Here is an 18,810-nt window from a genome sequence, read left to right as displayed (position 1 = left end):
TGTTTATCTAATCACTGTTCTACTGCTTTAAACACTGACCTCCATTGCTGGATCATCAGGTTCCATATACATTCAATACACACAGCTGATACTATAGCAGCCTTCGTTCTGATCCGGGTCAGTCGTTTCCTTCCTTATGTCCCTTTGACACCCCAGTCACGTGACCAGGCTTCTATAACATTGCTATGGGTGACACAACACCACTGTGCAAGAGCAGGGTATGGCGGAGAGGCGTGAGAGCATCACAGGGCTGCTGAGCTGACATTACATTATCCACTGTCTGGTCACATGGACTCTGCTGGGCTGGGCATGGTATGCCACGGACAACCTGAAACCCCAAGGCTTTTCTTAGATCCTCACTTATACAACACATAGATTGTGGCACAATAACGTATCTTGAGAGAGAACGGGCGAGCGAGGGAGACCACCAGGTAATAACACTGTGTGTGTACACGCCTGTTGTCTTCATATTACCCCTTGCATTCTTACGTAGTCTTGAGATGCATACCACCACAGCAGCCTGGTGATGACAGAGCTGAGGGAGGCAGGGACTGCAGATATCCATATGATGATGTACCCCGCCTCTGCCACCCCCCGGAAATGTCATCACTATCTGATATGCTGGATCGAGCCAGTTTGCTCTGTGGTGGTACGCTCTGAAGAGATGGACAAACACAAAAAATAAGAGAACAGCCTTTATTAAGCTTGTCCTGTACGAGGTGTGTAGTATGCAGCTATTCTATACGCGTGTCTGTGTCCATCCGCATACATGTCATAGTTGCACGGCTACACCGCACAATCAGGCTAGCACCACTAGCCCTCTCCTAGTTTTCTGTCAGTGGCAGCGGGCAGGCGTGTGACCGGTGACTCTGAGTGAGAGATGTCTGAGATGTCCGGAGCCATCGCTGAAGCACACTGACCACTCACAGAGCCGGAGCATCCACAGTGCCCCCTCCATCCCCACCACAACCTTCTGGTACCAAAGAGGAACCCTGCACTGTTGTCTCTGAGAACAGTGACTATCTACTATTCCTCTCCACACTGCATCATTGTTCCACCTCTCCATGGAGTCACAGTTACAGACATACACTGTTTATAGTCCAGCTCTGACTGAGAGGGATGACATAGTTGATTGGCTCTAATGACAGCCATTATGCTCTTTGTTTTTTTGAGCGACACCAATTGAAGGAGAGATTTTATATTGAGGGATAGAAAGAGAAGCAATCTCTGTTTATTACCTGTGTCATCAACATCCAATCTAATGTTCAGAATTATCACAGTAGGTTGGTGGCACCTTAATTGGGGAGAACGGGCCCGTGGTAATGACTGGAACAGAATAAATAGAATGGTATCAAATATATCAAACACATGGTTTCCAGTTTGATGCCATTCCATTTGCGCCGTTCTGGTCATTATTATGAGCCGTCCTCCCCTCAGCAGCCTCCTGTGATGTAGATGTCCTATAATCAACATGTCTAGAAACTTTAACAAGCAGAAACAGAAAGGATTTAAATCCTAAAGTGGGATGCAGCCGTTTCTACTTTGAGCAGCATTAGTCCACAAACATGGCAGTTCAAAAGTTTCACGTTCCTTTGCATAATCAGCAGCATTACCATAATGCGTGGGTGGGAATAGTCATTCATCAATCAACATTGTTGGGAAAGTGACCATGTCAAAGTGTTTGAGCAGCAGTAGGCCTATAGAGGTCAGATGGAGTGGTGTGTGTGCGCACAGTGGGGGGCTTGGGAAGAGGGATGTGTGTGGAGAGAGGGGTTAGTGTTGTCATTAATCATTCTAAGTTGGAAGAGAATGAGAGGTGTCATGATATTATTCCTCCTCTTCCCTAAACCCACCAGGCCAGTGGCTCTCACACTCCATCCGACCACATAAAGGCCAAGGTCACCTCACCCCCACCTCCCTTCCTACCTCTAACCGTCACCCCTTGCCCCACATCCCCCCCACCACTCCCCCCTTTGTCCACCTGTTGTCGTGGAGACTAATGCCACAGAGACCACCTTTTTATTGTGTGCAAGGGTTTTTGTTGAGGTCAAAATGGAAGCTAAAATAACAGAATCCCACACTACACCGACCAAGCCATGACACCATGGTGGCTGTTCCACCTCCCTCCTTACCTGTACTCACCTGCAACATGCACCCACACAGGGAGAATCTGCCAGATACCTTCTATCCTTCACCCTCTTTAACAAGTTGAGCAGGTTATTTCAACACTAAGTATCACACTCAAATTATATGTATAAATAGAAAAAGGACTGTAGCCACATCATGATTGAATAGCACATTTAGTAATGATAGCAAATGACAATAGTAGATTCACAATGATTTCAAATAAGACCAATGGGATCACGCTACACTCATACTCCATCGGTCGTAATGCTAGTGACATAGCAAGTGTCCATGAAAACCAAAGTCTTGTCCTGTGGCTTCTCTCTGCTGCCTCTGCAATGTCTTCCAGCAAGAGTTTGGTTTGCCAACAGTCCCAAATGATTGCACACAAAAAAGGATTTAACTCTTTGTTGCAATTGTCCCTCCACTCTGGCCCACCCTACTCCCCCCCATCCTCTCCAACCCCTACCTCTCCTCTGACCCAGGCCATGTGGATAAAAGACCCATCAGAAGTATCGCTGGCCACATTTACAAGTGAAAGAAAGCCAATAATGGAGCGGTTAGAGAAAGAATAAGGACACAGAGGGGCACTCACAGATGTGGAGGGGGGAGGAGAGGGGTTGGGGTGGCCCATTGTTGCCCAAGGAATGGGGGAGTGAGGGAGGTGGTGCAGTGCCTTTTTAAACCCGATTTGTGACGGAGGAGCGGAGGGGAGAGATGGCCATACAGAGGGTCTGGCTGGAGGCCGGGGCCCAGGCTGGTCCAGCTGTCCTAGGGGAGCGTGTGAAAGCAGGCCCCAACAGGCCCAGAGGTCAGGCCAGGAGTGTTGGAGGGGGACGGGGGGGGGTCAGGGATGGCGATACAGAAAACACTATCCTTTACTTCAGCTTGGGTGAAGAGGCCACTCAGAACAGTGACCCTTTAGGCCCCTAATCTTCTTCACTGACAGGGAGTGGGGGGGGGGGGGGTGGAGGGGGTAATGAAGTCATCACAGTAGGGCTGGATGGAGAGAAGTGGCATATATGTGAGGAAGTCTGAAAGGTCTTAAGACAAGGGACTCCAAATGTTGTGAGTACACAAGTTGTTGGTCTTAGTGGAGAAGAGTTGTGATCGACAAGACAAACTATAGGTAAGTCTAGTGGCAGTGCTTATATTTCTTCTCTGGCATCTCTCATTCACAGCCATGAACACACACATATACAAACACCAACAGAACCTCTGACACCTGTTCATCTCCTATGGAGAAACTATTAAGAAACAGATGCCTCAAGTCCTCAACTGGCAGCCTCATTAAATAGTACCCGCAAAACACCAGTTTCAACATCTCTAGCGAAAAGGTGACTCCAAGATGCTGGCCTTCTAGGCAGAGTTGCAAAGAAAAAGCCTGGTAAAAGAATACAGACACTGGATGGGCAAAATAACACAGACACTGGACAGAGGAACTCTGTCGCCAAGAAAGCCAGCATCCCGGAGTCGCCTCTTCACTGTTAACGTTGAGACTAGTGTTTTGCGGGTACTATTTAATGAAGCTGCCAGTTGAGGACTTGTAAGGTGTCTGTTTCTCAAACTAGACAGTCTAATGTACTTGTCCTCTTGCTCAGTTGTGCACCGGGGCCTCCCACTCTTTCTATTCTGGTTAGAGCCAGTTTGCACTGTTCTGTGAAGGGAGTAGTATAACATTGAAGTTACTCCACAATACTAACCCAATTGACAGAGTGACAAAGGAAGACTACAGAATAAAAAATGTTTCCAAAACATGCATCCTGTTTGCAGTAAATGAATGCAAAGCGTTGTTTGGGGCAAATTCAATACATCACTGATTACCATTTCATATTTTCAAGCATGGTAGTCGCTGCATCATGTTATGGGTATGCTTGTCATCGGCAAGGACTAGTGAGTTGTTTTATGATAAAAAATAAATGGAATAGAGCTAAGCACAAAAAAACCCTGGTTCAGTCTGCTTTCCAACAGACACAGACAAATTCACCTTCGAGCAAGTCAATAACCTAAAACACGAGGCCAAATATACACTGGAGTTGCTTACCAAGACGACATTGAATGTTCCTGAGTGGCCTAGTTACAGACTTTAATTGGCTTCAAAATCTATGGCAAGACTTGAAAATGGCTGTCTAGCAATCAACAATAACCAATTTAACAGAGCTTGAAGAATATTGTACAATCCAGGTGTGCAAAGCTCTTAGAGACGTAACCATAAAGACTAACAGCTGTAAATTGCTGACAAAGGTGATTCTAACATGTATTGACTCAGGGGGTCGAATACTTATGTAATCAAGATATATTATTAGGGTTTAATTTTTCATTATTTTTGTTCTACAAAATGTTAGATTTTCTCCTCCACTTTGATATTACAGATTATTTTGTGTAAAACTTTGACAAAAAACAAACAATTAAATACATTTTAATCCCACTTTGTAACAACAAAATGTGTAAAAAGTCAAGGGGTGTGAATACTTTGAGAAAGCACTAATCTTTCAGCTAATAGTTGGTATAGCCAGAGTCAGGGTTACTGGAATAAAAATTGAGGGGTAACAACTTAGAAATACATATGAGACAAAGGTTGAGACTGACAAGACAATGGACACTTTTGTTCAAATGCAGTTCTGGATATTCCCAAAAAGAAAAGGTGAGGGCATCTTCCAAAAAGGCCGCAACAAAAGTTCTAATGCATAGGTGCTTTTTTATTTATGAAAAAGCCGACACGTTTCGACCGCAAATCGCCCTTTGTCAACGCTTGCTTTCTGGTCTGCCTTTTCGCACTTCTGGACGTGTTTAGTTTCAGACAGGAGCACACTGTCCACTGTAGGATTAGACAAACAGCATTTTTATCAAATACATGCTTGACACAAATATCCAGATACAGTGGATGAATGTGGGTTACAGTCACAACCTAACTACTTCAATCTGTTGTTGGTGTAAAGCGTTCTCTGGAGGCATTTTAAGAAGGGACAACACTATATAGATTCTATAAAACTTGATGAAAACTTGATGATTCTATAAAACTTGATGAAAGTTTAAATTGCCTTAAAGCAAAATGGTTAAATAACTGATAAAGAAACCAAGGCTATTAACTTTGATAACTGATTTTGGTGGAACCTTAAAACAAAATAAAACTATATTTTTTAAATAATTACATTTCCTAATAAATATACAGACAAGCGAAGGTAATAAGATACTTTCTACTCAGTTCTTAATAGTGCAAATTATATAAACATTAGTTCAAGTATAAAGAAGGCAACCCTTTGATTATCCCACTTCCACCAGCAAACACTTATTGACAACCTACACAGCCTGCTGTTCAGAGATTACTATGAAAGAACAGACTCCCTCTGTCCAAAACTAGCCTGTAAAGTAAATAACACATATTTAGATTTACAATTTGTCATCATGTATCAGTAAAATGAAAGGCAGATGCATTTTTCAACAGCATATGAAGCATATCAAAATGCATCAAACAAAAATGTAAAAAGTAAACTGACATTGTTTTTCCTGTATGTCCAAATTCAAGTATTGTAAATATTATTTAGGCTATTTCATCATAAACTGAACTTCTAGGGCATCATCCATACTATCTATATGCATGTATGTATGTATGTATGTATGTATGTATGTATGTATGTATGTATGTATGTATGTATGTATATATGTATATATATATATATAATAATTTCAAACCAACATTTCTCAATTATTCTTTGTTTCTCTTTTCATCAACAAATAATTCGACAAAGACTCTTAAAAACAGTGATTAAAAGAATAATCTTCAATGAAAAACTCTTGAGATGTTCTATTCCGTCTCCTTGGCTATCAAAAGAGCCTTTACTGCCACCGAGTGGCAAGAGGAGCACACTTTCTCTGCTCCTAGTTGCCTGGTCATCCCACCATGATAACGCTTGATCATTCAACTTTCAAGTAATGACAGATTGTTCCAATTTAACAAAACCTGGTAGATAAGGATATATGACACAATGCAATGCTAACATATCCACAAATTCATCTGACTGTAGATAATGGGCCTGATTGCCAAAATCCCAAACTATCCCTTAACATTACCTCTTACTTTCCCCTTAAAATATGGCCTCCCTTTTGGTCAGCGTTATACTTCCCTGGAAGAGTCTATTCCTATTGGAGGAAGTACACATCCCTGAATGAAGTCACAGATCACTGGTTCATTTTGACAACATTTAGTGACCAGTCTCCTTTCAACCAGGGTTAGCTAGTAGCAATAATTGTGAAATCATGATGCATTCCCCTACGGCCACACTACACTCAGAACTTCAATGATGCACTTTTCTGTTTAAAGGAAAGGTTGTTGGATTGGAGGTAGAGGCTGGCTCTCGGTTCCAGACACTGCAGAACATCTCTCCCACTGTTTCTGAACTGAATCCGGGCCGGGGGATACATCACTAGAGATTCACAGTAAAAATGTGATCAATGTTAATGTTTCTGCCTTTGCAGCTCTGACCTTGTGTGTGCAGACCGCCTCAAAAGTCTACATGCCTCTTTGAATACAATCAATCTTCTCCTGTTTGTAGTGTAGATGTATAGATGATCTTCATTGAGAAACAGTTCAGTTCACCGTCTGATACAATCCACCCTAATCAGTTTGAGGCTCTGGGAACAATTCTAACAATTAAAAATGGCTTTCACCTTAACTCATAGGAAGAGGTTGACTTTGGCCGGCACAGATTTACAGCCCTTGCTGGAGAAGTGTTGTCCCTGCTCGGGCATGTAGACAACGGCTCCCCCTACTGCCTCCACCACATCGGTGCGCTGGCACTCACCCCGTTGGCAGAGCTCTCTGCGGGCACAGCGCTCCACATGGCGTCTGCCCAGGGGCAGGAAGGGCACAAAGCTGGTCAACAGCTTCTCCTGGATGATGCTGGAATGGAAGAATCCACCTGGGGGGAGAAAGACAGGGCTGTTCAGAACTGTTAGAACGTAATAACGTAAAACTTTAGAACAGTTGTATTCTAAATGAATGGGCCTGTTGATTGATAAGTCAATTAGGCTCTTACTTCTGCTGTTATTGAACACTGCCTGTGAGATTGCGTCCTCCAGATCCACCAGCCTGATCTCCTCTCTCTCCTTGCCAGCCTGCCGGGTCTCCAGGGCCATTCGGTGAATCACCTCCTCCCCAATGGTGCTGCAGCCACAAAATACAGCCAGTCAGTCACACTTCCATCACAAAACAAACAGACACATTGCTTGGTAGTATCCACCGGCAAATAGCAGGCAAGCTCCTGTACCAGATAAAGTCCTGATGGATGGGGCAAGTGATCCTGATGAGGTGAGACACACACACATTGAAGTCCAGCTTATAAGCACTTCCATTTCAGAACAAAATGACAGTGAACGCTAACTCATAACAGGGGCTTTGTGATACAAATTATTTCTACAACCTACATGATATGCTCCTGTTGTTAGAGCAATAACCAGACCTCTCACAGAATCACCCTCTCAGGGCACTAAATTAACACTTCTAGACTGAACTGCAGTAGTATTGTCAAATTCCCTGGACAATGGCTAGGAATACAGGAACTCTACAGGGGATCGATCTACTAAAAAGCACAATGATAGTTCAACATCCAAACGTAGGATATTTACAGTAACCGTGAGATAGATATTCAGTCAACTACCACAAGGCCATCTACATCAGCCTGCCGCTACCTGATGAAGATGTAGATGGCCTTGCGGTAGTTGGTGCCGAACACGGTGTGTGATGGCCCGAGGAAGGGCTTCAGGATGTCGATGACCCCCGGGGGCATGTTCTCCATCTCATCAAAGATGAATATGGAGCGGGCACAGGCCGTCAAATTCCCCTGCACCCAGTCCTTCAGCTCCAGCTAAGGGACAATAGGGAGGAAAGAGTTGGGGTCAGAACCACTTAGCAATGCATGAAAATAATGTTGTTTCACAAGGTAATGGCTCAGACATACAAAATGCAGGAAAGGTTGTGGTTACAACATAAAGCTGTGACTTGACAAGAGCACATCATGCTGATTGTAGGGGAATAGCACTGTCTCAAACAGTAGGCATTGCAAAGGTGTGTATGTGTGAGCACTAAGCAGTACATGATACTTTGTGGTCCAAGTTGGGAGAGATGCGCTACCCTGTACTGTTGGACGCGGTCAGGCAAGGGGAAGTGTAGTGTTGGCACAAACTGATGGATGTAGGGACTGCCCATAGCCGTGCCATACAGGTGTCTCCCCAACATGGAGCTGACCAGAGTCTTGCCCGTCCCTGACCCCCCATGGAAGGACAGGACGAGGGGTCGGTCTGGACTCTCCTTCTGAAGGAAGTTTGCCACCTCCTCTGATACCGTGTCCTGGGCCAGATGCTGTCCGTAGAGATTCTTATACAGATCCCATTCCAAACCTGGGAAAATAGATTTGCAGAGATCAAGGTGTTGGACTAACAAAATGTAGTTAGATCAAAACCAACAAACTTGCCATGATTTCAGTATGACAGCAGTGCTACAAAAAAAACACTTGGCATGCACAGATATGTGAGGGAACAGTCAAGCAAAGATAATAACCCCTTTGAAAGGTTTCCTTCCCCTTTCATCTGTGAGTGTAGTCTATTTGCAAGCTAGCTAACAAGAAACATCTAAGACAACTGGCAAGCTAGCTTGCTCTGATCCATCGCACAACACTAATGGGTTGCCTCTGCCCTCTCACTTTCCAAGTAATCTTTCATAGCTAGAGGATTTGTTTCCCCAATTCTGTTTAGTGGCTGGCATCAATCTAGTTTCGGAACTTACCAAAAATTATACACGTAAAGTGACACAGCACAGAAGAAACTCGTGTTGTCGCGCGATGAACCAGCGCTAACTAGCCTAACATGTTGACCAGACCGGACACGTCGCGTGCGCGAGCTTTGCAAAATAAATGTAGAAATCCATGTTATTCAATTATTGCGCCAACGAGTGTCTGCGTTGCCAAGGGCTAAAATAGAAGTCATTCCTATTTCTGATGCAGATCGCACTGCAAGTCCTGCCTCTCCCATCTCCTCATTGGTTTATAGAAGCAGGTACCCACGTGCCATCTCCTCATTGGTTATACCCACATGGGTGATTGAAAGACGAACTGTTTTGCCGGTCGTCGTGGTAATACTATTAAAGTTTAGACGCCGATCACCATATAAGTTCAAAGATGAAAAAGCCTGGAAGGAGGAGATGACTAGAAATGATTTGGTTGACCGTTTTCTGTGTGGATTCAATTGTCGGAGTAGAGGACCTTGTGCATTTCAGGTAAAATAACAACTCAATGTTTATATCAACTTCCGGCGCCGGAAAGAGATGGCTGCCTCGCTTCGTGTCCCTTGGAAAATATGCAGTATTTTGTTTTTTTACGTGTTATTTCTTACATCGGTACCCCGGGTAATCTTAGGTTTCATTACATACAGTCGGGAGGAACTACTGAATATACGATTAACGTCAACTCATCATCGTTCCTACCAGGAATATGACTTTCCCGAAACGGATCCAGTGTCTTGCCTTCCACACAATACAATGGATCTGATCCCAGCCGGCGACCCTGTGCGACGCCGAAAAAGGGGAAAACGTGGCGGTCTCGTGGTCAGGCTTTGGAGACGGGCACATCGCGCTCCACTCCCTAGCATACTACTCGCCAATGTCCAGTCTCTTGACAATAAGGTTGATGAAATCCGAGCACGGGTAGCATTCCAGAGAGACATCAGGGATTGCAACGTGCTCTGCTTCACGGAAACATGGCTAACTCAAGGGACGCTAACGGAGTCGGTGCAGCCAGCTGGTTTCTCCATGCATCGCGCCGACAGAAACAAACATCTTTCCGGTAAGAAGAGGGGCGGGGGGGTATGCCTTATGATTAACGAGAAGTGGTGTGATCATCATAACAACACACAAGAACTCAAGTCGTTCTGTTCACCTGATCTAGAACTCCTCACAATCAAATGTCGACCGCATTATCTACCAAGGGAATTCTCGTCAATCATAATCACAGCCGTATACATTCCCCCACAAGCAGACACATCGATGGCCCTGAACGAACTTTATCTGACTCTTTGTAAACTGGAAACCACACACCCTGAGGCTGCATTCATCGTAGCTGGGGATTTTAACAAGGCTAATCTAAAAACAAAACTCCCTAAATTCTATCAGCATATCGATTGTGCTACCAGGGCTGGAAAAACACTAGACCATTGTTACACTAATTTCCGCGACGCTTATAAGGCCCTCCCCCGCCCCCCTTTCGGAAAAGCTGACCACGACTCCATTTTGTTGATTCCAGCCTACAAACAAAAACTCAAACAACAAGCTCCCGCGCTCAGGTCTGTTCAACGCTGGTCCGACCAATCTGAATCCACGCTTCAAGACTGCTTCGATCACGCAGATTGGAATATGTTCCGCATCGCGTCCAACAACAATATTGACGAATATGCTGATTCGGTGAGCGAGTTCATTAGGAAGTGCATTGACGATGTCGTACCCACAGCAACGATAAAAACATTCCCAAACCAGAAACCGTGGATTGACGGCAGCATTCGCGTGAAACTGAAAGCGCGAACCACTGCTTTTAACCAGGGCAAGGTGACCGGAAGCATGACCGAATACAAACAGTGTAGCTATTCTCTCCGCAAGGCAATCAAACAGGCCAAGTCTCAGTACAGAGACAAAATCGAGTCGAAATTCAACAGCTCAGACACAAGAGGTATGTGGCAGGGTCTACAGTCAATCACGGATTACAAAAAGAAAACCAGCCCCGTCGAGGACCAGGATGTCTTGCTCCCAGACAGGCTAAACAACTTTTTTGCCCGCTTTGAGGACAATACAGTGGCACTGACACGGCCCCCTACCAAAACCTGCGGGCTCTCCTTCACTGCAGCCGAGGTGAGTAAAACATTTAAACGTGTTAACCCTCGCAAGGCTGCAGGCCCAGACGGCATTCCCAGCCGCGTCCTCAGAGCATGCGCAGACCAGCTGGCTGGTGTGTTTACGGACATATTCAATCAATCCTTATCCCAGTCTGCTGTTCCCACATGCTTCAAGAGGGCCACCATTGTTCCTGTTCCCAAGAAAGCTAAGGTAACTGAGCTAAACGACTACCGCCCCGTAGCACTCACTTCCGTCATCATGAAGTGCTTTGAGAGACTAGTCAAGGACCATATCACCTCCACCCTACCGGACACCCTAGACCCACTCCAATTTGCTTACCGACCCAATAGGTCCACAGACGACGCAATCGCAACCACACTGCACACTGCCCTAACCCATCTGGACAAGAGGAATACCCATGTGAGAATGCTGTTCATCGATTACAGCTCAGCATTTAACACCATAGTACCCTCCAAACTCGTCATCAAGCTCGAGACCCTGGGTCTCGACCCCGCCCTGTGCAACTGGGTCCTGGACTTCCTGACGGGCCGCCCCCAGGTGGTGAGGGTAGGTAACAACATCTCCACCCCGCTGATCCTCAACACTGGGGCCCCACAAGGGTGCGTTCTGAGCCCTCTCCTGTACTCCCTGTTCACCCACGACTGCGTGGCCATGCACGCCTCCAACTCAATCATCAAGTTTGCGGATGACACTACAGTGGTAGGCTTGATCACCAACAACGACGAGACGGCCTACAGGGAGGAGGTGAGGGCCCTCGGAGTGTGGTGTCAGGAAAATAACCTCATACTCAACGTCAACAAAACAAAGGAGATGATTGTGGACTTCAGGAAACAGCAGAGGGAGCACCCCCCTATCCACATCGACGGGTCAGTAGTGGAGAAGGTGGAAAGTTTTAAGTTCCTCGGTGTACACATCACGGACAAACTGAACTGGTCCACCCACACAGACAGCGTTGTGAAGAAGGCGCAGCAGCGCCTCTTCAACCTCAGGAGGCTGAAGAAATTCGGCTTGTCACCAAAAGCACTCACAAACTTCTACAGATGCACAATCGAGAGCATCCTGTCGGGCTGTATCACCGCCTGGTACGGCAACTGCTCCGCCCACAACCGTAAGGCTCTCCAGAGGGTAGTGAGGTCTGCAGAACGCATCACCAGGGGCAAACTACCTGCCCTCCAGGACACCTACACCACCCGATGTCACAGGAAGGCCATAAAGATCATCAAGGACAACAACCACCCAAGCCACTGCCTGTTCACCCCGCTATCATCCAGAAGGCGAGGTCAGTACAGGTGCATCAAAGCAGGGACCGAGAGACTGAAAAACAGCTTCTATCTCAAGGCCATCAGACTGTTAAACAGCCACCACTAACATTTAGCGGCCGCTGCCAACATACTGACTCAACTCCAGCCACTTTAAAAATGGGAATTGATGGAAATTATGTAAAAATGTACCACTAGCCACTTTAAGCAATGCCACTTAATACAATGTTTACATACCCTACATTACCCATCTCATATGTATATATACTGTACTCTATATCATCTACTGCATCTTGCCATCTTTATGCAATACATGTACCACTAGCCACTTTAAACTATGCCACTTTATGTTTACATACCCTACAGTACTCATCTCATATGTATATACCGTACTCTATACCATCTACTGCATCTGCCATGCCGTTCTGTACCACCACTCATCCATATATCTTTATGTACATATTCTTTATCCCTTACACTTGTGTGTGTGTGTAAGGTAGTAGTGTGGAATTGTTAGGTTAGATTACTGTTGGTTATTACTGCATTGTCGGAACTAGAAGCACAAGCATTTCGCTACACTCGCATTAACATCTGCTAACCATGTGTATGTGACTAATAAAATTTGATTTGATTTGATTTGATATCCCAGGACAAATTAGCTAGCAACAGCAAGCTAGCTAAATAGGACAAATTAGCTAGCATGTGCAAGCTAGCTAGCTAAATTGCCATACATGTTTAATGCTTTTCGACCTGTCCCCAAATTAATGTAATTGGTTCAGAGTTTGTTTTGATATTTTAACCTGCGTGTTGTGATCGTATTCGGTGTGGGGGGACAAAATACATTTATGCACACGCGCGAAGCCAGTTTGGGTTCCGTGTAACAGTCTAATATAATTAGCTTGTTAGCTAACATTATTATAAAGAATCAAAACTTGTTAACTATACTGAACAAAAATATAAATGCAACATGTAAAGTGTTGGTCCCATGTTTCATGAGCTGAAATGAAATATCCCAGCAATTTTCCATATGCACAAAAAGCTTATCGCAGACAGCGTGTATGGCGTCGTGTGGGCGAGCGGTTTGCTGATGTCAACGCTGTGAACAGAGTGCCCCATGGTGGCGGTGGGGTTATGGTATGGGCAGGCATAAACTGCAGACAACGAACATAATTGCATTATGAGATACCGTGACGAGATCCTGAGGCCCATTGTCGTGCCATTCATCCGCCATCATCATCTCATAATGTACAGCTCATGTCACAAGGATCTGTACATAATTCCTGGAAGCTTGAAAATGTCCCAGTTCTTCCATGGCCTGCATACTCACCAGACATGTCACCCATTGATCATGTTTGGGATGCTCTGGATTGTCAGGTTCCAGTTCCTGCAAATATCCAGCAACATTGCACAGCCATTGAAAAGGAGTGGGACAACATTCCACAGGCCACAATCAACTCTATGCAAAGATGTGTTACGCTGCATAAGGCAAAATGCATAACGTAAACTCACGTAAACTCGTACATCGCCTTGGTCCGTACAATTGCCCTTATTTTAGCGCCCCAAAAACGTAATACTTCCAGATCAACTGTAATGTCAATACCATTGTAAAGCACAATTTCTCCCCTGTCCAACAAAATCAATTACATGACCTAAACACTGCCCGTTTCTGCATAATTCAAGCAGGCAATGAGCCCCGTCAGGTCTTTTTAAAAATGGCGGGTGGGGAAGCGAAATTAATGCGTTATAGTGAGAAGGACAGATGTCGTGTGGGAAAATTGCTTTTTTCACTCGATCTGTCCAACTTATCACCTTATCGCCTCTAAAATGTAAATAAAACACTATAAAGAGTTTATATAATGTGTCATTACATACCTATTTGAAGGTTTGTGTCGAATTTGAATCGGGTTTTTAGGGGGGTGCTAAAGTGATCTTGGAAGTAAACAGCAGCTTTGAGAAAGATGATCTCATGCAATGATGACGAAAAAACTGACTAGGTATCCCCCCTTACCCCGTCACTGTCCATTTCTTGTTTTTAAACGATGAGAGAAGTGCTACACCAGGTGGAGAGAGATTGTAAGACATAAATAGTTGTTTTATGCATGCTGTACGTTACGACATGACACGTCAAAATGTAACGAAGGGTCAGTTTTTTCAACTTTTCTCCAATACTATAGAGCCAGTACTATGTCGATCAACGCTTGAATAGAAACCTAGTTCACACCCCCGATTTTGAAGTCAACACAGTCCCATTAGTTTTCTTTGTAGCCTCGTTTGAATGTCACGGTTACGCACATTTGTACGGAATGGGGTGAGTTTACGTTATCTGTATTCCAAGTCATGTGAAATCCATAGATCAGGGCCTAAATAATGTATTTAAATTGACTGATTTCCTTATATGAACTTTAACTCAGTAAAATCTTTGAAATTGTTGCATGTTGGGTTTACATTTTTGCTCAGTGTAGCTAATCATTTGCAGAACCATTTAATATCACTACGTTCGTTCGCTATCTAGCTATCTCTAGCCATGGGCTCTTCTTACAAACAATAAACTGGAGCAGCTCACCAGCTGGTTAGCTATCTACCCTTCTAGTCATAGCTTCCGTTTTCTTACCTCGTATATTTGGTTTAAAATCACAATTGCAGTCAGAAGATATGGTGCAGCTGATGCGTTCAAAAAAACATTGGACGCCGGGGGAAAAATAAAGTAAAACCAGCTGTATCACAGCCCTTCTGACAGCCATCTTGCTTGTTATGTGTCTGACCGCCGAGAATCTGTTGCCACGCAATCAAAATGTTCAAGTGTCACCGCTAGGGGTCGTCGTTTGTAGTTTTGTTTTCTTCTAAATTAATTTAAACACACCACCGCTATGCTTAACATGAACAGCAACTCCCACAATACATCTGAATAAACGAAGTCCGGAGCAGTGAGTACTGTCAAGGCGAGGGATTTCCGACTGTTTTGAATGAGATCAATCGTTGATAAAATATCAAACTTTACTCCGTATGGCAGCGGTTCAGCACGGCTGTGCTGTGACTGGGTTAGAGATGGTAGGAGATAGTGATAGAGAAGAAAATGAAGCAGGTATGGAGCATAGTGGTACAAATAAAGGAGGAAGTAAGAAAGAGAGAAAGTGAGTATGGTTAGAAAGGAAGCAAGAGGCAGAGAGGAGCCAGAAAAATACGTTTGAAGAGAGCAACAGTTTCCAACGCTAGCGGCATTTCGAATGTAGAAAGTGCGGAGGAAGGGCAAGAAAGACACGAGGGGAGCATAAAGCGATTCTGAAGTTTAGGGGGGGAGTTGGGGCGATGAGTCCGATAAGGTTGACGGCTGTGATAAAATAGTTGATTGGGGAAGTTGTCAATGATAAAGTGTTAAGAGATGGGAACTTGTTGGTGTTCTGTAAGGACATGGCGCAGAGAGCTCTCATAGTGAAGCAAATAGGGAAGTGTAAGGTGGTGTTGAGCAGCTGGAATGATGAAGCAATGGATTAAAGGGGTGATAACAGGAGTGCCTGTGAGTGTTAGCACTAAAGAGGCAACGGACAATCTGAGAGGAGGCGTTCTAGTGGATGTTCAAAGATTGCAAGCAACAAGGGGTGGAGTTAGGGTAGATAGCCCCTCTTCTGTTACACTTCAAGGACTGGGGTACTGCCAAATATAGTAACCATAGGATATGAGTTATTATGTGAGGGGTTATGTACCAAAGCCTTTAAAATGTTATAACTGCCAGAGGTTTGGGCATGTGGCAACAGCCTGTAAAGAGAAAAATTGGTGTGCCAGGTGTGGAGGGGAGCATGAGTGTGGGGATGGTGTACAACCTAAGTGCTGCAGCTGTGGGGGTGCTCATAGTGTGGCATATAGTGGGTGTGAGGCTATGAAGCAGGCAGTGGAGGTGCAACAAGTGAGAGAGGAGTGTCATATGCTGAGGCAGTGAGGGTGGTCCAGGGAGATACAGGTTCAAGGGAGAGATGGGTAGGAGCATCTAGACCAGGGATTACGGGGCAGGTGGGAGGCGATATGGTATAGATAAGAGAAAGTTGGTGACGTTCATAGCAGGAGCTATCAATAGCACTGCTGAAGTAGAGTCTAAAACAGAGAGGATTCAGCTAATAGTTCAAGCTGCTGGGAGACATCTGAGTATGACAGGGTTGACATGGGAAGAGGTTTGAGACGACCTCAATCAGCCGAGGCTGGAGTCATGTGTTACTGGATCTTAGTTATGGTGGTAGTACTACAATGGAATGCTTGAAGCCTGTTGGCTCATGGGCAGGAGTTCAAGCAGTTCATTGTAGATATGCCAGCTAAGCCTGATGTGATTTGTGTGCAGGAAACATGGCTCAAACCGAATGTGGAGTTTATCATACAGGGATATGTAGTGGTTTGTAGGGACAGAGATCTAGGGGGAGGGCGGATGTGTCACCTTCATAAAGCAAGGACTTCCCTACAGGATGCTAGGCAGAGGTATTGAACAGGAATATGTGGTTGAGAGGAGGGGTGATAGTGGTAGTGAACTACTATAAAGTCAGATATTGGACCTGGAAGTGCTGGAGAGGATTGAGGGCCAGGATAGAAGTAAGGTGTGGAGATTTTAATGCCCATGACACGCTCTGGGGGGGAAACGGATGGATGGAAATGGCCACGTGATGGAAAATCTGATAGAAATGAAAGCTCTGTTGTGCCTGAATTATGACAGAGGGACCAGGATTGATGTAGCCACAGGGAAAGAGTCTGCCCTGGACCTCACTCTGGTATCTAGTGCGATGGCAGGAATCTGTGAATGGGAGGAGTCAACAGTAGGGAGTGATCATTATCCCATAGCATGCACAGTAGCCCGGAGGGAGGAGGAGATGTCAGTGGATGGAGTAGGCAGGTGGGTGTTTGGAAGGGCAAAGTGGGATCAGTTTCAGGAGCTGAGTGAGCAGGTGATGGCTCAAGTGGATATGAGAGGGGATGTGGATAGTATAAATAACTGGGTGAGAAAAGCGTTAGTAGGGGCAGCTACTGAGACTATACCTAAGAGTTCAAGGAGAAGGAGGAGGAAAGCAGTCCCATGGTGGACGGAGAAGTGACGGGTAATGTTGAGGAGTAGGATCAGGGCATTTAGAATACTGAAAAGGACGCATAACTAACAACATTTGTTTTATTTATTTAACTAGGCAAGTCGGTTAAGAACAAATTCTTATTTACAATGATGGCCAAACCAGGACGACGCTGGGCTAATTGTGCAGCGCCCTATGGGACTCCCAATCACGGCCGGATGTGATGTAGCCTGGATTCTAATCAGGGACTGTAGTGACGGCTCTTGCACTGAGATGCAGTGCCTTAGACCACTGCGCCACTCGGGAGCCCAGCCTGATTCAGTATAAGCAGGCCCAGGCCCTGGTGAGGAGAACCTCTCACAGTTCTGGGTGACTTTAACCTCCCCACGTCTACCTTTGACTCATTCCTCTCTGCCTCCTTCTTTCCACTCCTCTCCTCTTTTGACCTCACCCTCTCACCTTCCCCCCCTACTCACAAGGCAGGCAATATGCTTGACCTCATCTTTACTAGATGCTGTTCTTCCACTAATCTCATTGCAACTCCCCTCCAAGTCTCCGACCACTACCTTGTATCCTTCTCGCTCTCATCCAACACTTCCCACACTGCCCCCACTCGGATGGTATCGCGCCGTCCCAACCTTCGCTCTCTCTCCCCCGCTACTCTCTCCTCTTCCATCCTATCATCTCTTCCCTCTGCTCAAACCTTCTCCAACCTATCTCCTGATTCTGCCTCCTCAACCCTCCTCTCCTCCCTTTCTGCATCCTTTGACTCTCTATGTCCCCTATCCTCCAGGCCGGCTCGGTCCTCCCCTCCTGCTCCGTGGCTCGACGACTCATTGCGAGCTCACAGAACCGGGCTCCGGGCAGCCGAGCGGAAATGGAGGAAAACTCGCCTCCCTGCGGACCTGGCATCCTTTCACTCCCTCCTCTCTACATTCTCCTCTTCTGTCTCTGCTGCTAAAGCCACTTTCTACCACTCTAAATTCCAAGCATCTGCCTCTAACCCTAGGAAGCTCTTTGCCACCTTCTCCTCCCTCCTGAATCCTCCTCCCCCTCCCCCCCCTCCTCCCTCTCTGCGGATGACTTCGTCAACCGTTTTGAAAAGAAGGTCGACGACATCCGATCCTCGTTTGCTAAGTCAAACGACACCGCTGGTTCTGCTCACACTGCCCTACCCTGTACTTTGACCTCTTTCTCCCCTCTCTCTCCAGATGAAATCTCGCGTCTTGTGACGGCCGGCCGCCCAACAACCTGCCCGCTTGACCCTATCCCCTCCTCTCTTCTCCAGACCATTTCCGGAGACCTTCTCCCTTACCTCACCTCGCTCATCAACTCATCCTTGACCGCTGGCTACGTCCCTTCCGTCTTCAAGAGAGCGAGAGTTGCACCCCTTCTGAAAAAACCTACACTCGATCCCTCCGATGTCAACAACTACAGACCAGTATCCCTTCTTTCTTTTCTCTCCAAAACTCTTGAACGTGCCGTCCTTGGC

General features: G+C 45.6%; 1 protein-coding gene across 2 annotated transcripts; it reads right to left on the bottom strand.

Annotated features, from left to right (window-relative positions):
- Nucleotides 1-4,527: 4,527 nt before the first annotated feature.
- tor2a (torsin family 2, member A) lies at nt 4,528-15,504 on the bottom strand. Of its 2 annotated transcripts, none has more exons than XM_071403693.1 (5): nt 14,891-15,504; nt 8,255-8,520; nt 7,813-7,988; nt 7,161-7,288; nt 4,528-7,043 (listed from the first exon to the last, which is right to left on the bottom strand). In XM_071403693.1, the coding sequence occupies exons 1-5, from the start codon at nt 15,018-15,020 to the stop codon at nt 6,799-6,801; spliced, it is 945 nt and encodes a 314-aa protein (XP_071259794.1). In that variant the 5' UTR covers nt 15,021-15,504; the 3' UTR covers nt 4,528-6,798. The 2 variants fall into 2 exon arrangements, with proteins under 2 accessions (XP_071259794.1, XP_071259795.1); XM_071403694.1 differs by having other exon boundaries at nt 8,369-8,520; nt 14,891-15,142.
- Nucleotides 15,505-18,810: the final 3,306 nt, after the last annotated feature.

Source organism: Salvelinus alpinus, chromosome 5, assembly GCF_045679555.1.
Source record: "Salvelinus alpinus chromosome 5, SLU_Salpinus.1, whole genome shotgun sequence".
Classification (NCBI taxonomy): Eukaryota; Metazoa; Chordata; class Actinopteri; order Salmoniformes; family Salmonidae; genus Salvelinus; species Salvelinus alpinus.
This window is presented reverse-complemented; position numbering and strand designations above follow the sequence as displayed.

Coding starts and splice junctions, on each gene's coding strand:
- tor2a (XM_071403693.1), bottom strand. CDS start 15,020: ATGGCTGTCAGAAGGGCTGTGATACAGCTGGTTTTACTTTATTTTTCC. Junction 7,989..8,254: donor ACCGCGTCCAACAGTACAGG/GTAGCGCATCTC, acceptor ATTGTCCCTTAG/CTGGAGCTGAAGGACTGGGT. Junction 7,044..7,160: donor AGTGTTCAATAACAGCAGAA/GTAAGAGCCTAA, acceptor TTCTCCCCCCAG/GTGGATTCTTCCATTCCAGC.